The 21,894-nt window shown below is 45.1% G+C and overlaps 2 protein-coding genes across 2 annotated transcripts in view; both read right to left on the reverse strand.

The window, feature by feature from the left end:
* The window catches only part of LOC140378307 (general transcription factor 3C polypeptide 1), a 56,954-nt gene extending 39,980 nt beyond the window's left edge, over positions 1-16,974 (reverse strand). Inside the window, exons 1-16 of the mRNA XM_072464093.1 lie at positions 16,721-16,974; positions 14,752-14,961; positions 13,087-13,263; positions 12,481-12,624; positions 11,706-11,802; positions 11,197-11,320; positions 8,048-8,203; positions 7,270-7,385; positions 7,147-7,199; positions 5,452-5,747; positions 5,301-5,392; positions 4,889-4,986; positions 2,421-2,574; positions 2,234-2,337; positions 1,317-1,450; positions 1-187 (exon numbers count right to left, since the gene is read on the reverse strand). The exon at positions 1-187 is cut by the window's left edge and continues 83 nt beyond it. Coding sequence (XP_072320194.1) covers positions 1-187; positions 1,317-1,450; positions 2,234-2,337; positions 2,421-2,574; positions 4,889-4,986; positions 5,301-5,392; positions 5,452-5,747; positions 7,147-7,199; positions 7,270-7,385; positions 8,048-8,203; positions 11,197-11,320; positions 11,706-11,802; positions 12,481-12,624; positions 13,087-13,263; positions 14,752-14,961; positions 16,721-16,941 — 2,363 coding nt within the window. The 5' untranslated portion in view covers positions 16,942-16,974. The remainder of the gene's footprint in view (positions 188-1,316; positions 1,451-2,233; positions 2,338-2,420; positions 2,575-4,888; positions 4,987-5,300; positions 5,393-5,451; positions 5,748-7,146; positions 7,200-7,269; positions 7,386-8,047; positions 8,204-11,196; positions 11,321-11,705; positions 11,803-12,480; positions 12,625-13,086; positions 13,264-14,751; positions 14,962-16,720) is intronic.
* A 3,363-nt stretch (positions 16,975-20,337) lies between these two features.
* Positions 20,338-21,533, reverse strand: lrata (lecithin retinol acyltransferase a). Its single transcript, XM_072464089.1, has 2 exons — positions 20,983-21,533; positions 20,338-20,505 (listed from the first exon to the last, which is right to left on the reverse strand). The coding sequence occupies exons 1-2, from the start codon at positions 21,517-21,519 to the stop codon at positions 20,353-20,355; spliced, it is 690 nt and encodes a 229-aa protein (XP_072320190.1). The 5' UTR covers positions 21,520-21,533; the 3' UTR covers positions 20,338-20,352.
* Between the last annotated feature and the right edge of the window lie 361 nt (positions 21,534-21,894).

The raw sequence follows: 21,894 nt of genomic DNA on the forward strand, positions 1-21,894 counted from the left end.
TCTGCACCCTGGGGCCCCTCATCAGCAGGGCCACAGGGCTGAGAGGAGGGCACAGCCTTCTCAAACGCCTGTGTTTTGGGGTTGTGCCTCAGCGGGTGTCCGTAAAGCATGTACCACAGGAAGTTATGAACCACACGCAACCGGTGCATCTTGGGCTGGTATCCTAGCTCCTTACTGAGGCCCCGCACTGCAGAGAGAAGAGAAGGGAGAGAAGATGAGAGAGACGGGAGAGACGGGAGAGACGGGAGAGACGGGAGAGACGGGAGGGACGGGAGGGACGGGAGGGACGGGAGAGACGGGAGAGACGGGAGAGACGGGAGGGACGAGAGGGACGGGAGAGACGAGAGGGACGGGAGAGATGAGAGGGACGGGAGGGACGGGAGCGACGTTAGGGACGGGAGGGACGGGAGAGACGAGAGAGACGAGAGAGACGGGAGAGACGAGAGGGACGGGAGAGACGGGAGAGACGAGAGAGACGAGGGAGACGGGAGAGACGGGAGAGACGGGAGAGACGGGAGAGACGGGAGACGGGAGAGACGGGAGAGACGGGAGAGACGGGAGAGACGGGAGAGACGAGAGAGACGAGGGAGACGGGAGAGACGGGAGAGACGGGAGACGGGAGACGGGAGACGGGAGACGGGAGAGACGGGAGAGACGAGAGAGACGAGGGAGACGGGAGAGACGGGAGAGACGGGAGACGGGAGAGACGGGAGAGACGGGAGAGACGAGAGGGACGGGAGGGACGAGAGGGACGGGAGAGACGAGAGAGACGAGAGAGACGGGAGGGACGAGAGGGACGGGAGAGACGAGAGGGACGGGAGAGATGAGAGGGACGGGAGGGACGGGAGCGACGTTAGGGACGGGAGGGACGGGAGAGACGAGAGAGACGAGAGAGACGGGAGAGACGAGAGGGACGGGAGAGACGGGAGAGACGGGAGAGACGAGGGAGACGGGAGAGACGGGAGAGACGGGAGAGACGGGAGAGACGGGAGAGACGGGAGACGGGAGACGGGAGACGGGAGACGGGAGAGACGGGAGAGACGGGAGAGACGGGAGGGACGGGAGAGACGAGAGAGACGGGAGAGACGAGAGAGACGGGAGAGACGGGAGAGACGGGAGAGACGGGAGGGACGGGAGAGACGGGAGGGACGGGAGAGACGGGAGGGACGAGAGGGACGGGAGAGACGGGAGAGACGGGAGAGACGGGAGAGACGGGAGGGATAGGAGAGATGAGGGCGCTCAGAGGCAGAGGGCGCTCAGAGGCAGAGGGCGCTCAGAGGCAGAGGGCGCTCAGAGGCAGAGGGTGCGAGGCTAACCTGAGGTGGGAATGAATGTGTCCCTCTTTTTGTGTCCCACTTTGCTCTTGCTCTTCTGGACATCTTTGGACGGGGCCTTCACTGGCTCCTTGGGGTTGCTGGACTGTCCACTGCACGTTTCTTCTTCCGGTGGCCTGGTAATAATCCAGATCAATCAGCAGGTTTTTACAAGCATGTCTGGAAAACCACATTTCTGGCCTGATCCGATTTGAACAGGATTTCTAAAATGCACGTAAACTTAGAACTTCGAACTTTTGGGTTGTCAGTCTCTGAACGCAACTGGAGAAGATTCATATGTTGGCTATTTGAAGAGAGGCTGCACGTACAAACCCCTTAGAAATGTTTAACAGAATGTGATTTCAATGGAGAAACTAGGATTAATTAAACATTTTTTATTTTTGAGTCGGCCTAATTCAGGAAAACACCTAAAGAAGTGTTTCTAATAACCTTCATTTTACCTACAGCTATTATATACTTTATAGTAAGCTCAAATAAAAATGTGAGGCTAGAAATATAAATCACCCACCACTTCTAACAGCAAAGCAATGTGAAATTGTTGCTTGATTTTTGCTATAAGAGCTCAAAAATCATATTTTGCCCAGCGCTCGAGTGGTTAAGGAGGCAGCATGTCCTCCCTTGTCTCATCCCCATTTCACACTTTCAAACTGTTCAGACAAATAAAGCCAAAAATCCTTGAAACCTTAACATTTAGATCTAATGTTAATCTGTGATGTTGCTTCACTTTGTCTCATGTTGTCTCCATTTGGACATTTTAAAAACTCTTGAAATATACATGAAAAATAACCTTCTCAAAACGACCACTTTACGCACTACCAACGCACAACACACCAAAACTCTCCATGAAACACGAACGATCAGATCCGCTCTCCTACAAACCTTAAATATTCGTGACCCACCGTGTGTTTGAGTGCGAGCTGGACATCTTGAAGCGGATCTGGTCTATGGTTCTCTGGACGATCTCGTCAGAGGACTGGATGGACGGGTGGGCGTACAAGTTCACCTGCGTTTGGGGGCGTCATTGCATCGTCACGATACGGGAGAAATCACAACGGGATAAATGTGAGGAGAGGAGTTCCACTGGACCTTCCTGGTGACCCCGTCCTGGATGACCGTGGTGGTGTAGAGTTTGATCAGGCCTTCTCTGGCCAGAGTTTGGACCAGGCGGAGAATGGTCTTCTTACAACATTTGGTGTTCAATCCCAGGCTCTTCTCATCAGTGTTGATGATTTTCTGCAGCCTGGAGAGAGTGTGTTTGAGAGGTTTCAGATGATAGAATGTGAATGACCATCTTTCTCAGTACCAGCAGGTCTGAAACGGAACTAGATCATGACAAAACAAGAACTAAAGGAGCTCCCAAGAGTCCTGGAGACGTACAGGTGGAGAGACGTCACCAGCGCTAAATGCTCAAGGAATAAACCAAGTCAAAACTAGACTAAATCAAGCCTAAAACAGGACCATGCTAATCAGAGTTGGAGTACTCAAATTACTTTTTTAGAGTAATGAGGAATGTAATGCGTTATTGCGTTACATCCATGTAATATAGTGCTCCCCAAGTTATTTTTTCGTGTTGCTTTTAGTTGGGTCGAGCGACTGGGAGTCTTGTCCTCACAACAAATAGAAATAAACGTTCAGATGCACCTTTTGAAAAGCTCATTCTCCTTCGTTATGACCACTATTTTACAGCTGAGGAGTAACAGCGAAGTAGTGAGTTTGATTTAGGCCAAGAAGAAAAAATGGTGTGTTTCCGGTAACCCGACCGAGCTGGAGTTCAAAATAACGAAAACCCGACCTTAAACATTTTATCGCATATTTACTGGCCGTACGTTTCGAGAATGTCAAATTGTGAAAGCGAATCCAAAAGCTGCGGGAAAAAATCATCTGTGGGGATCGTAACATATGAAAATCGCCGGACTTTTGATTTTATTTTACGGGCGCATAGATGATCTATGTTTGCAGATGCTCTTTTTGGGCAGCGTGCAGACCGCAGCCATGATATTATAATACTGTAGATTCATGTTCCACGCCCGGTGTTTAAGCTGTGGAGTTATTTGGCTGTCAAAGTGCTCACATCTTCAAGTGACAATAAGAAAAATAATGAGAGCTCACCGAACACGCGCAGGGCGACAGCGCCGCGGATCACGGCGCGGACACAACAGAGCGGCACACTTTCCTGTGGTTGGACTAGTATAGATGTAGAGAACTATTTTATTCAATATCTGCACCAATAAGGCCACACCAATGCGAAGCTCTCATTTCTGAGAAAAGATAACTGTCTGCAAAACCTGTGCGAGGATTTTAAAATATATATATAAAAATCCGACCTACCAACCTGGATTTTTTTTCCAATGTTACCGGAAACACAAATGTTTTTTTTTTGGCCTTACATAAACTAAAGGCCTAAAACAAGAGCGTTCTGTTGTGCGTCGCTGCTCTTGTCAATCCACTAATTAGTTTAGTGATGTTTTTCATTGCTTGAGGACACATGCTTATTGTATGGCATCGTAGTTTGGTCATCTGTCAACATATAAGATAAATAAAGCCCTATCAATTTACTTTTCTTGTTTATTTTGATATTTTAAGGATTATGTTACTGTGTTCGTTACTTTAACGCGCTTTAGAGTACACTGATAATAAAAGGTATATAAAAACGGACTATGCTAGAACTAAACCCAGTCTAGACTTGCACCAGGTGAGAGCTGACAAAAGGTCTAAAACAGGTGTCGGCAAACTTTTTGTCTTTGAGGGCAAATTTGAGAGGATTCTGCCCTCTGAGTGGGCCCTCATACACACAGTGACATAATGAAAAGATTTATGTGGTGATACAGTCAATAGACACATAATGGCTTTTATATTGTGGCTTTAGAGAAGCTCATTTAGTCACAATGTCATCTAATTATCAAACACACTACCACTTTCTCCTGCAGGCCATTCCTCATAATTCAACATATCATCTTTAAAAATTACTCAAATAAGAAAATCATTATTTTATTCCGTTTTACTTTGAACTGAATATGATCAGTCGTCTTATTATGACATGACCTGCTTCTTCTCCTGTCATTGTCAGCTACTTGTCTTTAATGCTGTGAGGCTTTCTGATCTTTTCACAATAAAACAATTATTTCTTTTGTAAGTGCTTGATAACGAGTCAGGTCCAGGCACAAATACATGGCAGTGCGGCTGTAAAGGGCGGCTCTAACACACAAGACAGGCTCGCGACATCTACTCGCGGCCCCTGTGCACACCAGAGGAAAGACCCCAAAGCCACGGCAGGCACAAAGTGAGAGTCAGTCACTGTGCGGCTACAGAAGCAGCTGCTTCAAGCTGTGGGAGCGAGAGTGAGCACAGTAATATGTCTGATCACCGTGACATGTGTGCCTATGTTTACCCATCCCTGGTCTAAAAGAAAATAACAGGTTTAAACCAAGTCAAAATCAGGACTACATCCGAAGTGGACCACTGTAAGTCAGGACTAAACCAAAGCTATGCAGACATTAAAGCTTTGTCTTTAAGTTTCAGAACTCCTGTGATAATAGTATCACATGTTTACTCACGGGTAAAGTCCCTCTAAGATCTTCAGGTCCTGGATGGCCTCCACGATGAGGTTCTTCCTCCTCAGAAGGCGGATGGTCTCGTGGTTCCTGGAGGAGGGCTGCAGAGATCAGAGAGAGGAGAGGGTCACATCTCACTTCAGTATGGGCTAAACCAGAGCTTCTCATGGTGCGTTTGGGGAAATGTGGGCACCATCTGTGTGAAGGATGTGTTTTCAGCAACAGAAAAACAGCCCCAACACTGGGTTCAGCTCTAAATACAAGAGCAGTGTAGGATATATTGCATTTATTTCTCTCATTATTATGGTTATTTAATGTTTAGGTGTTTATATAGTTCATGAAAATGCAAATGCAATTGTTTATTCAGATATAATAGGCCGATTTCATAAACTAAATTAGTACATAAGTCTGATACCAGGGGCAGCTGGGCGTCTGTAACAATGGTCAAGGCTCCTTCTGTCTGAGGAGGAGCTGAGGGGGCGTCCTCCTCTGCTGCTGTGGTGGGCTCTGGAAACACATGGAGAAGTTTAAAATGGTGTGTGTTCTTCATGGTACAGTAAGTAAACTTAAGACTGGTGTTGTACCTTCACAGGCGTGTGGCTCTTCCTTCTGCTCCTCTGGGGACTCCTCTCTGCTCCTCTGCTGCTCCTTCTCACTGGGGCCCTTACCCTTTGGCCTTCCTCGAACGCGCACACGCACGTCGCTCTTTCTGGGGTTGGAGATCCTGCACATGTCCATGTTGGACAGGGTCTTGCTTGTGGAGGGAGGCTTGGGGGAGTCGGGACCACCGCTGGAGCACAGGAGCTGGTTGCGTTCATGCTCTTTGACAAACTGATGCAGTTTGTCGCTGACTTCGACACACCTGGAAGAGCAGAGGATGATCTTAGGACACAATCTTAATCCAAATCAGTTTGAAAGGGAAGGACTAGCAAATCACTGTTTTAATTTGGATCAAACAGCTTAATATGTAGTTTAGACATCTACAAACATGTTCTGAATTGCATGGGATTTTTGGATTAGTTTAGCAGATTAGATTCTGCCGCTCTCTGAAAATATTGTCGTAGATGTTGTTCTGCAAAACTATTGAGTATAGCGTTTATTCTTTATTTTTAAACTGGAAGAAGCACTTTTATTAGGTAATAATGCAACATTTTCGTCAGTCATCTTACGTTTGCCTGATATTTAACCTGAACTAATACGTTTAAAGACATGTTTTAACATATTTATTTGGATCGTTTTTGAGATACTTTACTGTTGTCATTAGACTAAAATTAAACTCAATTTCAATATTAAGGAAAAAAATGCAATACTCGATACTGATTTCTATACCAAACAAAAGAATAATTTACTAGATCAAAATCCATTTCAAACTATTCAGGAAAGGCATTTATCCAAACCTAAGTGTAGAAAAGAATCAAGCATCTACAGAAGCCTTTGATTGGAGTCTATAATGGTAAAAATCCTGTGTGTTTGGACCGTCGCCATGACACTGTAGTTACTCTTTGACCTCAACCCTCGCTGGGCTGAGGTTTGAGGATGGCGGTGGGACACCAGAAAATGTCGGCGCTCGTGCTCTAGCATAAATATATGAACACACAATCGTTGATAGATATAAATGAATGTCATTATGGGAGTCAGCTGATTGAGTACGTAAATTCCTTTTGGCCATTATACAACTATAATGTTTGCACACAACAAACAAACAAACAAACAAACACTAACTGCACAAATAAGGAATAAATGCTAATGTAAGGCCTTGTTTATCAGGACAGAGTCCCCATTCTTTTCAGGAAATAATTCTACAGTTTAGTTTTGTGATCACAGCGTCTACAAATGCATGAAGTTTAATGCTATACCTGAAATTCATAATATTGGCAAACAGTTTACACAACAAGGCAAAACCTATATACAGATATATGGATCACCAAAAATCTTTTGGTTTTGTTATCAACCCTGGAAAATAAGGGTCGCATTATGTGACACAAAGGTCATGTCGAGCAGATTAAGAGAAGGGGGGTTTGGGGGTCTTTCCCCAACACATCTTTTCCAAAAGTCGTTAATTTGATATTGAATAATCCAGCAAAGCAAAGGGAAGACACAGTGTCATGGACAATATATATATATATATTTCCAGGACTGGTATCTGGCATGTTTTCTTATTTCCCATTCCCACTTTGCAGGTTTTCCCGAACATGTGTGAACCCTGTAGGAGTGTGGAAACCTTTGAGATGGGAAATAAAGAACTAAAGTGGAATACATACTTGTGGCTTAGATATTTGGTAGTCCTCTGTCGACCTACATCCTCCATGAACCCCTGCAGAAGGACGACAGCTTTCAGATTATGTCTCCAGAGTGATGCACGGCTCCTTGTCTCTGTGTCTCACCTTGATGACTCCCTCCCTCTCCAGTTGTCTGCAGATCATCCTTCTCTCCAATTTGCCCACATTCAATTTGGCACCGACGGCCACACACGTCAGGCCTTTGGTCCCACTCGACACCACTGAAGAAAACACATGTCTTATGTTGTGAAAGATGTTCAATAAAAGTGATTCAGCGATTGAGACAAGCTGTGCCAATGTGGCCCATGTCTAGCGACTGGCATCGAGAACAGGTTCCACTTGAGATCTAGTTCCACTTTTAAATATCAGAATTGTTTGTCTTCTTCCTTAAACTATTCCTTTTATCGATGGCGCTTTGGGCTGCAGTATCCAGTCTCCTCTACTTACCTAAGGTTTGAATTTAGGTAAGTTCAGGACCTGTGCTGCTCGTCGTGCAGAGTGCATGTGTATACAGGCACTTTAACGCAGGCGGCAAAGGAGAGCTAAAACAATGGTAGTGGCGTATGATCAGAGACAGCAGAGGTCTGTTTCTGAGAATATCAATAAAACACTTGTGAAGAACCGGGACGGAAAAGCCCTCGCAGCGTCAGGCGGTTTGATCCCGCGCATGTTTATCTCATCCCTCTGAAACTGAGCTTCAAAACAAGCTTTATATGGTCGTTTTAGTGGTAATGTAGCCAAAACTTCTTACAAGATGTATTGAAATTAGGATAGCTAAAATACAGGCTTTTAAACTTGACTAAGACCGAAGAATCAATGAGTCTTCGGAGCTATATGAAGAATTATAAATACATAGATATGGATCAAATCTTATCATCCCTACCCATGTCATAGGCCTGGGACAGCATATCCCTCTCCATGATGCGACCCACGGGACGAAAGCCTCCCCCCTCCTCTTCCTCGTCCTCATCGTCATCAGGCAGTTTCTTCTTAGAGTACGGCTTCACCAGATGAATGCAGCGCACCTGCACCTTGTTTCCTGGCAACACATTCACAGGAGAGTTAAGAATTCTTCAGCATTACCATTTTAAATGTGATGCCCTGCCAGATGATACGACAAATGCAGAGGTGGGTGATCAAGCAGCTAAAGTCTGTATGCAAGTGATTATATATGTATTTGGAAAGACCACTGCTCAGGTAAAAGTAACTGTAGAGTAACTATCTGGACATAATGATTTATTATTCAATTGAAAAGATAAAACAATAAATAATGTACATCTTTTGTGGCCAATTCATTCAAAAGGACTGGCCACAAAAATAAGAAAAAAAACTAATCACATCTGAAGTAGTGTGGCAGGAAACACTAATGTTTCATCAAATCAACATAAATGGTCACTTTTATAAAATAACTCTTGAATCTTCACCCATTCACACATTCACTCACACACACACCCATTCACACACTCACTCACACACACACCCATTCACACACACACATTCATACACACACACTCACACACACATTCATACACACACACACACACACACATTCATACACTCACACACACACACATTCATACACTCACACACACACACATTCATACACTCACACACACACACATGCATACACTCACACACACACACATTCATACACTCACACACACACACATTCATACACTCACACACACACACTCACACATTCACACACTCACTCACACACACACACACACACATTCATGCACACTCACACACACACACACACACATTCATACACTCACACTCACACACACATTCACACACTCACTCACACACACACACACACATTCATACACACTCACACACACACACACATTCATACACTCACACTCACACACACATTCATACACACTCACACACACACACACATTCATACACTCACACTCACACACACATTCATACACACACACACTCACACACACATTCACACACTCACTCACACACACACACACACATTCATACACACACACTCACACACACATTCATACACTCACACACACACACATTCATACACTCACACACACACACATTCATACACTCACACACACACACACACATTCATACACTCACACACACAAACATTCATACACTCACACTCACACATTCATACACACACACACACACACACACACATTCATACACACACTCACACACACATTCATACACACACACTCACACACTCACTCACACACACACACACACACATTCATACACACACACTCACACACACATTCATACACTCACACACACACATTCATACACACACACACACACACACATTCATACACACACTCACACACACATTCATACACACACACACACACACACACATTCATACACTCACACACACACTCACACATTCATACACTCACACATTCACACACATTCATACACTCACACACACATTCATACACTCACACACACATTCATACACTCACACACACACACACATTCATACACACACACTCACACACACATTCATACACTCACACACACACACACACATTCATACACTCACACACACACACATTCATACACACACACTCACACACACATTCACACACTCACTCACACACACACACATGCATACACTCACACTCACACACACACACACATTCATACACACACACACATTCATACACTCACACACACACACACACACACATTCATACACTCACACACACATTCATACACACACACTCACACACACATTCATACACTCACACACACACATTCATACACACACACACACACACATTCATACACACACTCACACAAACATTCATACACACACACTCACACACTCACTCACACATTCACACACTCACACACACATTCATACACACACACTCACACACACATTCACACACACAAACATTCATACACTCACACACACACACACACACACACACATTCATACACACACACTCACACACACATTCATACACTCACACACACACACACACATTCATACACTCACACACACACACATTCATACACACACACTCACACACACATTCACACACTCACTCACACACACACACATGCATACACTCACACTCACACACACACACACATTCATACACACACACTCACACACACATTCATACACTCACACACACACATTCATACACTCACACACACACACATTCATACACACACACTCACACACACATTCACACACTCACTCACACACACACACACATTCATACACTCACACACACACTCACACATTCATACACTCACACATTCACACACATTCATACACTCACACACACATTCATACACTCACACACACATTCATACACTCACACTCACACACATTCATACACTCACACACACACATTCATACACTCACACACACACACATTCATACACACACACTCACACACACAAACATTCATACACTCACACTCACACACACATTCATACACTCACACACACACACACACATTCATACACTCACACACACACACATTCATACACACACACTCACACACACATTCACACACTCACTCACACACACACACACACACATTCATACACTCACACACACATTCATACACTCACACACACATTCATACACTCACACTCACACACATTCATACACTCACACTCACACACATTCATACACTCACACTCACACACATTCATACACTCACACTCACACACTCACACACATTCATACACTCACACTCACACACTCACACACATTCATACACTCACACTCACACACACACACACACACACATTCATACACTCACACACACATTCATACACTCACACACACATTCATACACTCACACACACATTCATACACTCACACTCACACACATTCATACACTCACACTCACACACATTCATACACTCACACTCACACACATTCATACACTCACACTCACACACTCACACACATTCATACACTCACACTCACACACTCACACACATTCATACACTCACACTCACACACACACACACACACACACACACAGATACCTCTTTTGTTGAGACACGGTCCAGACTCTGGATCCAGCTCGTCCAGAGGAGTGGTGAACAGCTCCACTAGTTTGGCTGACCTCATGTACTGGAAGATCCTCTTGAAACTGCGATCGTCCACATTCTACAAACAAGCACCAAGCAGGCTCATTAAGTTCATACAACTTCTTCTTTTTGAATTTAAAAAAAACTGGTCCGGAGTTATATAGCGGACTGGTATCCTCTGAGTCATTTCCTTATTTCTTCTTGTGTACGAGCTCATATATTTTGGTGCTTTGTTTGACAAGGCCCAAATACACTTTGTATTGCATGTGGCGTGAAGCCTGGGGACCCTCTCCGCCTGGTTTCCACAATACTTGCCTCTATCTGGTCATGTGTGTGTTATGCCTCCTCTCCCAGCTTTAGGCATCTTTATTTTACTCTGCAATTTACTCTGATGCGGGTGTTGCCCCTCCTCTCTATACGACATGCGGTGCGGAGCATTTGGAGCGCGGTGCGGAGCCTCTCACCAGGTACTCTCGGAGGGCCATCTGAGTGCAGTTCTGTCCAGGAGAAACCTCCAAGATGTTGGACACTCGCTCCATCAGAATGTCATATTTGCTCCTCCTGTGCAGAACAGGAGAAAAACAACAAAGGATACAAATGACTCCTCTTGGAATAGGTGACAATAGGACATAGAGATAGAGGATTTCATTCAAGTTGGAGGATTTAATTCAAGTTGAGGTCAACTTTCAAGAGGTCACTTGCTTAGTTGTATTTATTTTCAAGTTCATCTGTGCTGACAGTGACCGAATAGATTATTATTGACGCCATTAAAACAATGAAATCGTCAATTCATTTCCATTCACATGGTGCAGTAAGATTAGCATACCTTTATTGGCATATTGTAGAAAAAGAGTTAGTTGTATCATGTGGACTGTTTTTAGTAAAACAAGACGTTTTCGATCTCAATCTGCGGATCGAGTCTGGGAACTCAGATATTTGTCCTACTCAGAGTAAGCCCTGCCCAAAGAGCGGGACCTCCTGATCAAGGGAGTATTTGGTTTCACTTGAAAATACCCTCTCTGTATACTAACAGCCCTTTAATGGGCTATCTACATCCTATGTGTATTTGACAGTCGGGAGGTGAGGACTTTCTAAACAGGGTTTATTTAACTAGAGCCCAGAAAACTCAATCTTGCATAACATGGGTCCTTTATTGTGCATCGTCCCTCTTCAAATAAACTGATAATAATAGTCATCAGACATGTACAGCAGGCGCTCAGGTAGTATGTATCCACAGACCTGTTGACATGGAAGCGGCGCAGCAGCAGCAGGCAGGTGTGCTGCTGGGTGCCCGTTGTCAGGCGACACACGTGGGACTGAACCGTGACCAGACAGTGCTGGACCAGGGACTTCCTCAAGTAGTGGATCTTACGGGACTCGATTCTGGAGGAGCACAACCAAAGTATTTATAAACTAAGCACAACCACCTTTTTATACACGTGTTATTCAGAATTCAGAGTGAAAGGGCATTTTGACGTTTGGGGGTACAACGCCTTTTTTCTGTCCTGTGGTGTGAGTTTGTCCTGAGCATAAATGAAAGATGAGCTCGTCTTAGATACGTGATTTTTGAATACAAGGAAATTAAACACAACTTTATTCTAAAACTGTGTGCCCTCTCAACATCCCATCATAATTTATTCAAGTGTAATGATAGTTCAAATTTAACTAGTTCTGTTTTTCACATAACACAATCAAAATCAGGTACTATAATGAGAATTGTATTTACTCAACCTGCAGCACCCGTCTATGTTTATTCTTACAGAAACATTACTTGAAGTTATAAACGTATCGCTGTTGAAAAGTAAAGTGATAAAACTGAAACAGAATCCTTTACGAGTCCCGTACTTAAAGGGGCCGTTGTTGAGGTCCCTCTGCAGCTCCCCCTGCCAGCGGGACCGGCCCACTCTCTCCAGCACACAGTACGACTCATCAGACAGCTTCAGGTCCGGGTCGCTTTCAGTTCCGATCAGAGCCCGGAAACGCACCTTCTGAGAGGCCACTATCACCAGCTTCCTGCCAAATCTGAGGACCGGCCGACACAAGAGAGACAATTGCATTTATACACAGAAATACTACTTGTTTGGTTCGTTACACTAGACTTTTCTGTTTCTTTTTGAGCTCATTATTAGGAGTTTTAATTATAGACTGGAATCATAGGTCAACAGTCAATATTTCAGTAATCAGCAGGCAACTTTTGACAGCGACTGGTGGCACGCAGAGAAAAGGGGCTGAATACTTTTGCATCTTTTATCTATTTTTTAATCAGTAAATCATATACAAATCATATACTTCCAATTCACAATTGTGTGCCACTTTGTGTTGCTCTACTGGCTTTTTTGTGATTTATTTTGTTTGTGGTTGTGATGTGACAAAATGTGGAAAAGTTCCATAGGTATGAATACTTTTGTAAGCCACTGTGAGTATTTAAATGTGTTTAACTACTTCCTAAGTAGCACAAACCCTTTGGCACATCGTTAACATCCACAAGTATTAATATTCATGCGTGGGCTCAGACGGTGAAGTAACTGTTGTGCAACAGCCCAAAGCACAGCTAGTCAATAGGTCATTATCATTTATTATGAAGGTACAAAATAATAATTTGGTTGAAGTTATAAGCAAACTGTCAGAGGACTCTATTGGTGCTTTATTGTGCTTACACTGGACAAATAAACAACTAAAAGCTTAATAACCTGAATATTTTTCACACATTTACCTACAGCCCTTGTGCATTGTGGATGTGACAGGAAGAACAATAGACACAAGATGTAATTGTGGGCATTGTTAATAAAAAAAAATGGGAGTATCTGCAGTGCCGCGGCGTGCGGCCGAAAAAGCCATGTTATTTTTGTGCCGGGTTGGGGTTGGGGTTGGGGTTGGGGTTGGGGTTGGGGTTGGGGTTGGGGTTGGGGTTGGGGTTAGGGTTAGGGTTAGGGTTAGGGTTAGGGTTAAGGTTAAGGTTAAGGTTAGGGTTAGGGTTAGGGTTAGGGTTAGGGTTAGGGTTAGGGTTAGGGTTAGGGTTAAGGTTAAGGTTAGGGTTAAGGTTAAGGTTAAGGTTAGGGTTAGGGTTAGGGTTAGGGTTAGGGTTAAGGTTAGGGTTAAGGTTAGGGTTAAGGTTAGGGTTAAGGTTAGGGTTAGCCATGAGGCTATAACGGGCTATAAGGGAAATGCCGCGGTCCCTGAAACTGCGCTGCAATTTGACGCGCCGCGGCTCTCCAGCCACGGCCATAAAAAATACGAATATTACCCTAAAACTGCACCAAGTTACAGGAAAAGTGGTTTGTTATATTAAAGGTTTCAAAGTCCTGGTGCATCAGCGAAACCACACTGCTTTTCTGAAGCAGGATCTGCAGCTGAGTCACAGCTCTCAAGGCCAATAAGCTACTGTCTAGTTGGATGGTGAATGTTTATTTTAGTACGTACGTAACACCAAACCCATGATTTCCCTCAGCATCTCTAATCTGGATTTTCTAGTGCTTGTTCAGACACCCATATGGTAGTAACAACATGCACCTTTCCCAGGCCTGGTCCAGGCTGAGCAGAGGGGTGCTGGAGGCTGATCTGATCTGCGCTGTGACATCTCTCCTCTGGGTGAAGAACACACAGGAACCCTGGATCCCAGCCGGGTTGTCCACAGTGAAGTGTGCCGGGTAGATTTCTCTCTTGTTCGCAAACGATTTCTCTATAATCTCAATGCCTGTGTCCGGGTCAATGCTGTCGAACCTGAAAGGAATAAGATCATTCAACAACTACACTGAAAATGTATTAAATGTAGTAAAACACCAACAATGGAAACAATTGATGGATACCAGTGAAATTTAACTTTGAAAAACAAATGTAAACAAGAAAATGGATGGAGACAAAGGTCAAGGATTGGACCGAAATAACTTTCAGTATATATTATAAAACTGAAAAACTTTTGCTTTGAACTTCTACCCTTCTCATATAAATCATAACTTTCAAGGGGAATACTATCTAAACTATATAAATGTATTAACAATTTGGACAGCCACTCTACTATCTTTATAAAAAACAAATGGGAAAGAGAGTGTACTTTTAGTTTGACTGACAAAGAATGGAAAAATATATATACTTCACAATGGAGGACCACAAAATAACATGTTTGGAAATAATTCAGTTGCCATGGACACAATAAATGGATACCTCCTGAACATTCTTCTGGCTGCAGGGGGGAAAATCCATGGCTAATACCGGTGAATGGATTACACAGACTCAACCAACACTAAAGGACATGACGTTATAATTGACATTCAAAAAACTAATTATTTGTTCTTATTGTGTTGTTTTGTAAATTTATAAAAAGAAAAGAATGGAAATGACACATATGGGGGACATTTGCCTGACTTTATGCTTCGCTCATTAATTCTACAGAAATTCACATTGTTTTTCGGTCCATGTCATATTTATTTTCCCTTGGAAGCAGCTATGTTTGTTTTGATACATGCATGTTCCTGATTGGATAATCCACCTGTCAATCACGTCCATCTGAACTCGGGGAGATTACAGTGGATATCATTCTGGATTTTCCAGGCAATTCAAGTACAACATTACTCAATTGTGACCAGTCCACAGGCACGGTTTCTAAAACGCATTCACATTTATTTTCTGTAAACTGTGCACTGTTTTTTTGCTGTACCTGACTAGATCTATACAGAGAACTATTGTTTCCTTTATTAACTCTATATGAAAACCATTCATAATACCTGCTTAAATGATTTGTCTTTCCACATGGTTGTTTCAGAAATGAAAAGCCGCTCACTGCATCAGTCGGGTTAAATACCGAGTGGCAGCTCAAAGATCCTCTCCTGCAGCAGTTCTCCAGCAGGAGGAGAGGATCTGCTGGATCTGTTTAGCTGAATCCAAGTGGTGACTTTTTTTTATGTCAGGCAGTGTATTATCCACATGAAAGAAAACCGAGCAAACATGTTCCCCACAAGAACAAATCAAGCTATGCTCACATTTATTTTAACATATATACGTCAAAATGTCAATGAGACATCATAAATCATAAATAGGACATGAGAGTTGAGACTTGGCAGGACTTTGAGCCACATTATTATAATACTTCAAATTCAACCTTTGAGACAAATTTATTTGTAATACAATTCTAAAAAACATCTAATGGGATTAGTTTTAGGAATAGGCAGAGGTGTGCAGTATCTGTTATAGATATTATACTTCTGAACTAGTTTTGTTATTTTTTTCATTTGAATGGGGCATATTCGGCTAAATCAACTTTAATGAGCTTTTAACTTCGTTACAACAGTTTCCTCATAATTTATTTATTTGACTATTTTGAAAATGAAGACTCTGACTAACACATGTCACGTGAATGAATTTGATCAGTTCTGCAGTTATGAACAATGAAACCCTTATCAAGCAGTTTAGCTCAATATAGTTGTTTAAAATGAATAAACTAAGATGATGATCTAAGTTACAGATGATGTACGTCTCCTTTCACCTGTTGTACAGCTGCACATCGTCTCTCTCCCGAGGCTGCTCGTGGAAGCTGATGTCACTGATGTGGACCAGGGACCTCCAGAGGAACGCCTTGGTGTAGTCGTCGAGCTTCTGTGGGAACTTGGGGTTTCTGTCGGCCAGCCGCAGCCACAGAGACGGCAAAGTGATGCCGTCCAAGCCCTCCAGAGCCACCTCATCCAGCAGCGCGCTCTGGGCGTCCATCCCGCAGCTAGCAGTGTTAGCCGGACACGCGCATCAAATATTAGCTTTTATTTTGTATTTGCAGCTTCTGGCTTTTATAAATATTTGGTACGCATGTTACAGATTGTTTAACATAGTTGGAGTCGTATTTCGTACTTCAGAACGTGTAATTAAGTGAAATAACCCGCTAAAACGAGCCCATTCTGTCTGTGACAGTGGTTGTCATGTTCAACTTGTGTGCAACGAGCTTCCGTAGTTTCCTGTCTGATTCAAGGGGGAGGAGCTACATTTGTAAACAGTAGACAGTCCTGCGCGTGGATCGGGCGCATGGATCTATTATATTATCGGGATCGGGCGTAGATAGATCTCTGACAAAAACACTGCAAAGTAGTTCTAGAACTACTACTACTATTCTACCACTGTAAAAAAACAATACAAATTAAAGCAGCGCTAGCGGCGATGATGGCTCTCGCCACCCCTGTTACTGTGTTTTGATCGCGATTGCCCCGAGACGTGCTGCACTTGTGCTGCGCTGGCGGGCAGTGCTGCACTTGTGCTGCTGTTACGGCAGTTTCCTTTAAACAATGATCAAGTAAAGGGTAACCAGGCAATAACTTGAAGCAGAAACAAAGTCTCTCGGTCTCTCTCAAAAGGTGGAAGTTTATTCACGTTTATGCACAGTGGATAAACACCCTCTCTCACCCTAAGACAAGGTCGTTCTGTCCCTACCTAACTTTACAATTACAAAGTAAACCTTTTATAGGTGGTAACAAACATAACATAATCGCAACCCAAATCAGCTCAAAAAGAGATAGACCAGACTATCACGTCTGTGACGGTTCCAGCCATCTCTTCAGAGGTTTAATCAAAGACCATTTCCACACCGAATCAGGTCCTGACACATTAATTGATGATTAAGAGGAGCCGGACAGTAGATATTCAGTATAATCAGGACCCCATATTCTTATCCCATCTGCACACAGGAGAACAACACAGATATTAATTCTGTGACATGTCATGGCCTAAAACAACATCAGAATGACATGACCCATTTTCTGCCATTACACTGCGCTGGCGGGCAGTGCTGCAGGGTGCTGCACTGTGGGCCAGTGCTGCACTTGTGCCGCGCTGGCGGGCAGCGCTGCAGGGTGCTGCGCTGCGGGCCAGCGCACTTGTGCCGCGCTGGCGGGCAGTGTGCTGCGCTGGCGGGCAGTGCTGCAGGGTGCTGCACTGTGGGCCAGCGCTGCACTTCGGGCAGTGCTGAATACTTTGATTCTTTAGACGATAACGGCAAACTAAGGTATAAACCAAGATATAATTTCTTGATCAGTCAACAGAGCGATGTCCTGACAGATTAAGCAGGGTTTTGGCATTTTGGCCTCATATTTCCTGGATTTTATATGTAGTAGACGTGCTGTTGTGCCCCTTTCAAAATGGCGGACTCGGTTGCCACTGTACAAGTTCCCGAATGTGCAAACGCATGTATTCACCTGAGGTTTAAAGAAAATAGATAGGCTGACATTATCACCTCGTCCCCGTCCAGAAGTGGCTGCTTGCACACTCCATCCATGTGATTGATCAGAATCTCCGACCACCCTCACCCGACCACCTTCACGGTCGCCGTCTTCGTCACCACCCCCAGAATCAGACGATTTGTCCGATTCTGGCCTTGTCCTTGGTCAGCGCCGGCAAGCTGTCCGGAATGAGATGCGCCACCCGATCGTCGCCCACATAAATGCCGAAGTGCGTGGAGAGGTTCCGGGGCCCCTCGAGCAGGTCCCCGCGCTTGTAGAGCGAGAGGTCGTACTTGGATTCACCCTCTTTTGGCGGCGCTGCGAAGAGCATGTCGAAGACTTGGAAGAGGAACGTGCCGGCCGGTGCGTTTTCGCCGCTACAAACTGAACAGCTGAAAGGTTTACATGGAAAGAGAAGGAGGTCCCAAAGAGGTCGTGAGGTTAAAGTGTTGTTCAATATTCAGGGAGTATTTGCACAGAGGATTCTGCTAATCACATTTTGAAAGTTGGGTATTGTGTGCGTGCGATTGTACCGGGGCCAAGGGCTGCGCGCAAAGCCGACTTGACTCGGCGAGCGGTTAAACCCGGATTTGAAAGGTCGCACGCAGATTGAGCCATCGAACCCGGACAATTGGCCTTTGTTTGCCGCTGAAAGGTAGATGCATGGAAGGCGGCGTTTGGAACTGTGGGTTAGGAAGCAACAGGTCTTGACCAAAAACCGCAAATACTGACAAATATATTAACAAAAAACAACTCAAAACTCCAGGAACATGAAAGTCAGTTGATAAAATATAGACTCTTTATTAAAATGTACAATGGAATGATGCCAAGTAGAAAGACTGATGCTGCGTTCCAGGCAACTAGGAACAAGGTTATTCCCCACTTTACGAGTTCTCATTTGTCAACAATTTGACTAATGCTAATCTGTCGGTGAAAGAAATGTCACGGTTAAGCAAATCAGCTAAATATCAAACTGTTTACATTGTTTCTGTGCTCAAAACTACTATTTGTGGTTATTATCATGATTGTATCTCGTATGTAAAGTGCGAGTCCCTAGCTCCCAGTTCACAAGTAAGATTTAGCAGTTTAAGTGGCATTACAGGGCATTTTTAAGTCGGAGGTGGAAAAATCCCGGTTACCAGTTGCCTGGATGCGCCATAAGGCCACGCCCACCTAAACAAGCACTTGAATCTTTTGACCACAGAAAAAGGTTTAGGATACATCACCAACCCATCATTTGAAAATATGTTGAGTACATATGGGTATTTATATGTTATATTCTGATTCATAATTGATTCAGAAAGTGCATTTATGGAAATGTTTGTAATTATTGAAAATGTAGGTCATGAAAGCTTTGAGAAGGGCTTCAAAAATACAACTTATCATATATAATAAGCTTGTACTATATTTATATGATACTATAACAGTCATTTATGGCATCGTTTTTTGCACAAGGCACTTCATGGTCAGAAACTCTGTTTTGGGTAAAAGTGTGACATATTTGGACTTTTCACAAGTGTGGACTTTTATGAATCCCATTAGAATGATCTCCATTTCATGTAAGGAGGATATTAGAGTGCCCGTCCTGCACGGACCACGGCATCTCACACTCACACCCAGAATAATCCCACTGTGACCAGACGCCAAGACTGTACCACTCTCATCACATGCAACTGGTTTCTAGAGGTAAAAAGAGATTGAATGTGACTCCGGGCCTCACACGGCCTCATCGTCAGCACATGTCATCTTCTCATGGCAGTTAGCATCAGTGCAGTTAGCGTCAGTGCAGTTAGCATCAGTGCAGTTAGCATCAGTCCAGTTAGCGTCAGCGCAGTTAGCGCCAGCGCTGTGGCTCTGGACAGACGCCAAAGGCAACATATCATGTCAGATTAGTGCTGCAGTTTCAGGCAGAGCGTCTTCAGCCGGCCATCCACAGGGTGAAGGGGACGAGGACGGTGGGAAGGGCAGTGGAAGGTGCCATGCCAAAGGAGACGATGGAGATGATGCCCAGCAGAGCAGAGGCCAGGGCACTGCGCTGGTCTCTGATGACGGACTTCAGGACCTCACAGAACTGCACACAACACAACAGAAGTTATGCAGATGTGATAATACATTTATCTTAAGCCTCGTGTGTGACCCTGTCAGTACCTGCCCGGTCAGTACCTGCTCGGTCAGTGCTCGGTCAGTACCTGCTCGGTCAGTGGTCAGTACCTGCTCGGTCAGTACCTGCTCGGTCTGCCTGCCCGGTCAGTACCTGCTCGGTCAGTACCTGCTCGGTCAGTGGTCAGTCCCTGCTCGGTCAGTCCCTGCTCGATCAGTGGTCAGTCCCTGCTCGGTCAGTCCCTGCTCGGTCAGTACCTGCTGGTCAGTACCTGCTCGGTCAGTGGTCAGTGGTCAGCACCTGCTCGGTCAGTGGTCAGTACCTGCTTGGTCAGTGGTCAGTACCTGCTCGGTCAGTACCTGCTCGGTCAGTGGTCAGTACCTGCTCGGTCAGTGGTCAGTACCTGCTCGGTCAGTGGTCAGTACCTGCTCGGGCAGTGGTCAGTACCTGCTCGGTCTGCCTGCTGGCCGCACGTCCGTATCTGCAGTGCGTGACAAAGTGCTCACAGTTGTTCCACAGGAGGCTGTAGCGCACGCGCCCGACCAGCCGCTCCGCGCGGTGCGCCACCTCCTCGTGCGGCAGAGCCTTGGCCTTCATCACGGGGTCCATGCGGTTCACCAGGATTCTCCCGCCGTACGCGAAGTCCTCGAGCGTGTCCACGCGCACGGTGGCGCACCTGAAGGTGCAGCCGACGATGAGGCGCGTGTTCGTGATGACGGTGTGCGTGAGCGCGGGGTCACGTGTGAGCGCGGGCAGGATGTCGGGGATGAGGTGCGCCACGCGGCCACCGCCCAAGTAAATGCCAAAGTGAGTAAAGATAGTGCGGGGCACCTCCAGCAGGTCCCCGCGGCACAGGGGCCCGGGGCCACTCTGATGCGGCGCGCGCTCCTCTTCTGTGACTGTCTCGTGCCATTTGGACTGGAAGCGCGCGAGCTGCGTGAGCAACGAGAGTTTGTGCACGAGGAATGTCCAGAGGGACAGCATGTTGTGTCCAGACCCAGACCCAGACCGGACCCTGCTCCTGAGCCCGCGGCCTTTTATCCTGAGCACGGGCACAGAGCGCGCGCCTCACGATTGGGCACGTGCGCATTGTCCTGCTCCAGAGCTCAGGGCACACATGGCCCCTGGGGCGGGGCCCGACAACAGTGTTTTCACTCTGATTTGACACTATCTGAAATCTTTCCTGGTTCAATAGAATAAAAGAATTCAGTGTTTACAGGACCGACCTCCATAAGCTCTTTGCACTAATCTGCTGTGGTGTTTTAACCTGATTAGCCCTGGACAGAGTGAAGCGTGCAGGAGCCACAGTGTCCAGTGAGCCACAGTGACCAGTGAGCCACAGTGACCACTGAGCCACAG

This window comes from Eucyclogobius newberryi, unplaced genomic scaffold, assembly GCF_026437365.1.
Source record: "Eucyclogobius newberryi isolate DKJ021-1_F unplaced genomic scaffold, fEucNew1.0.hap1 SCAF_4, whole genome shotgun sequence".
NCBI classification, from domain to species: Eukaryota; Metazoa; Chordata; class Actinopteri; order Gobiiformes; family Gobiidae; genus Eucyclogobius; species Eucyclogobius newberryi.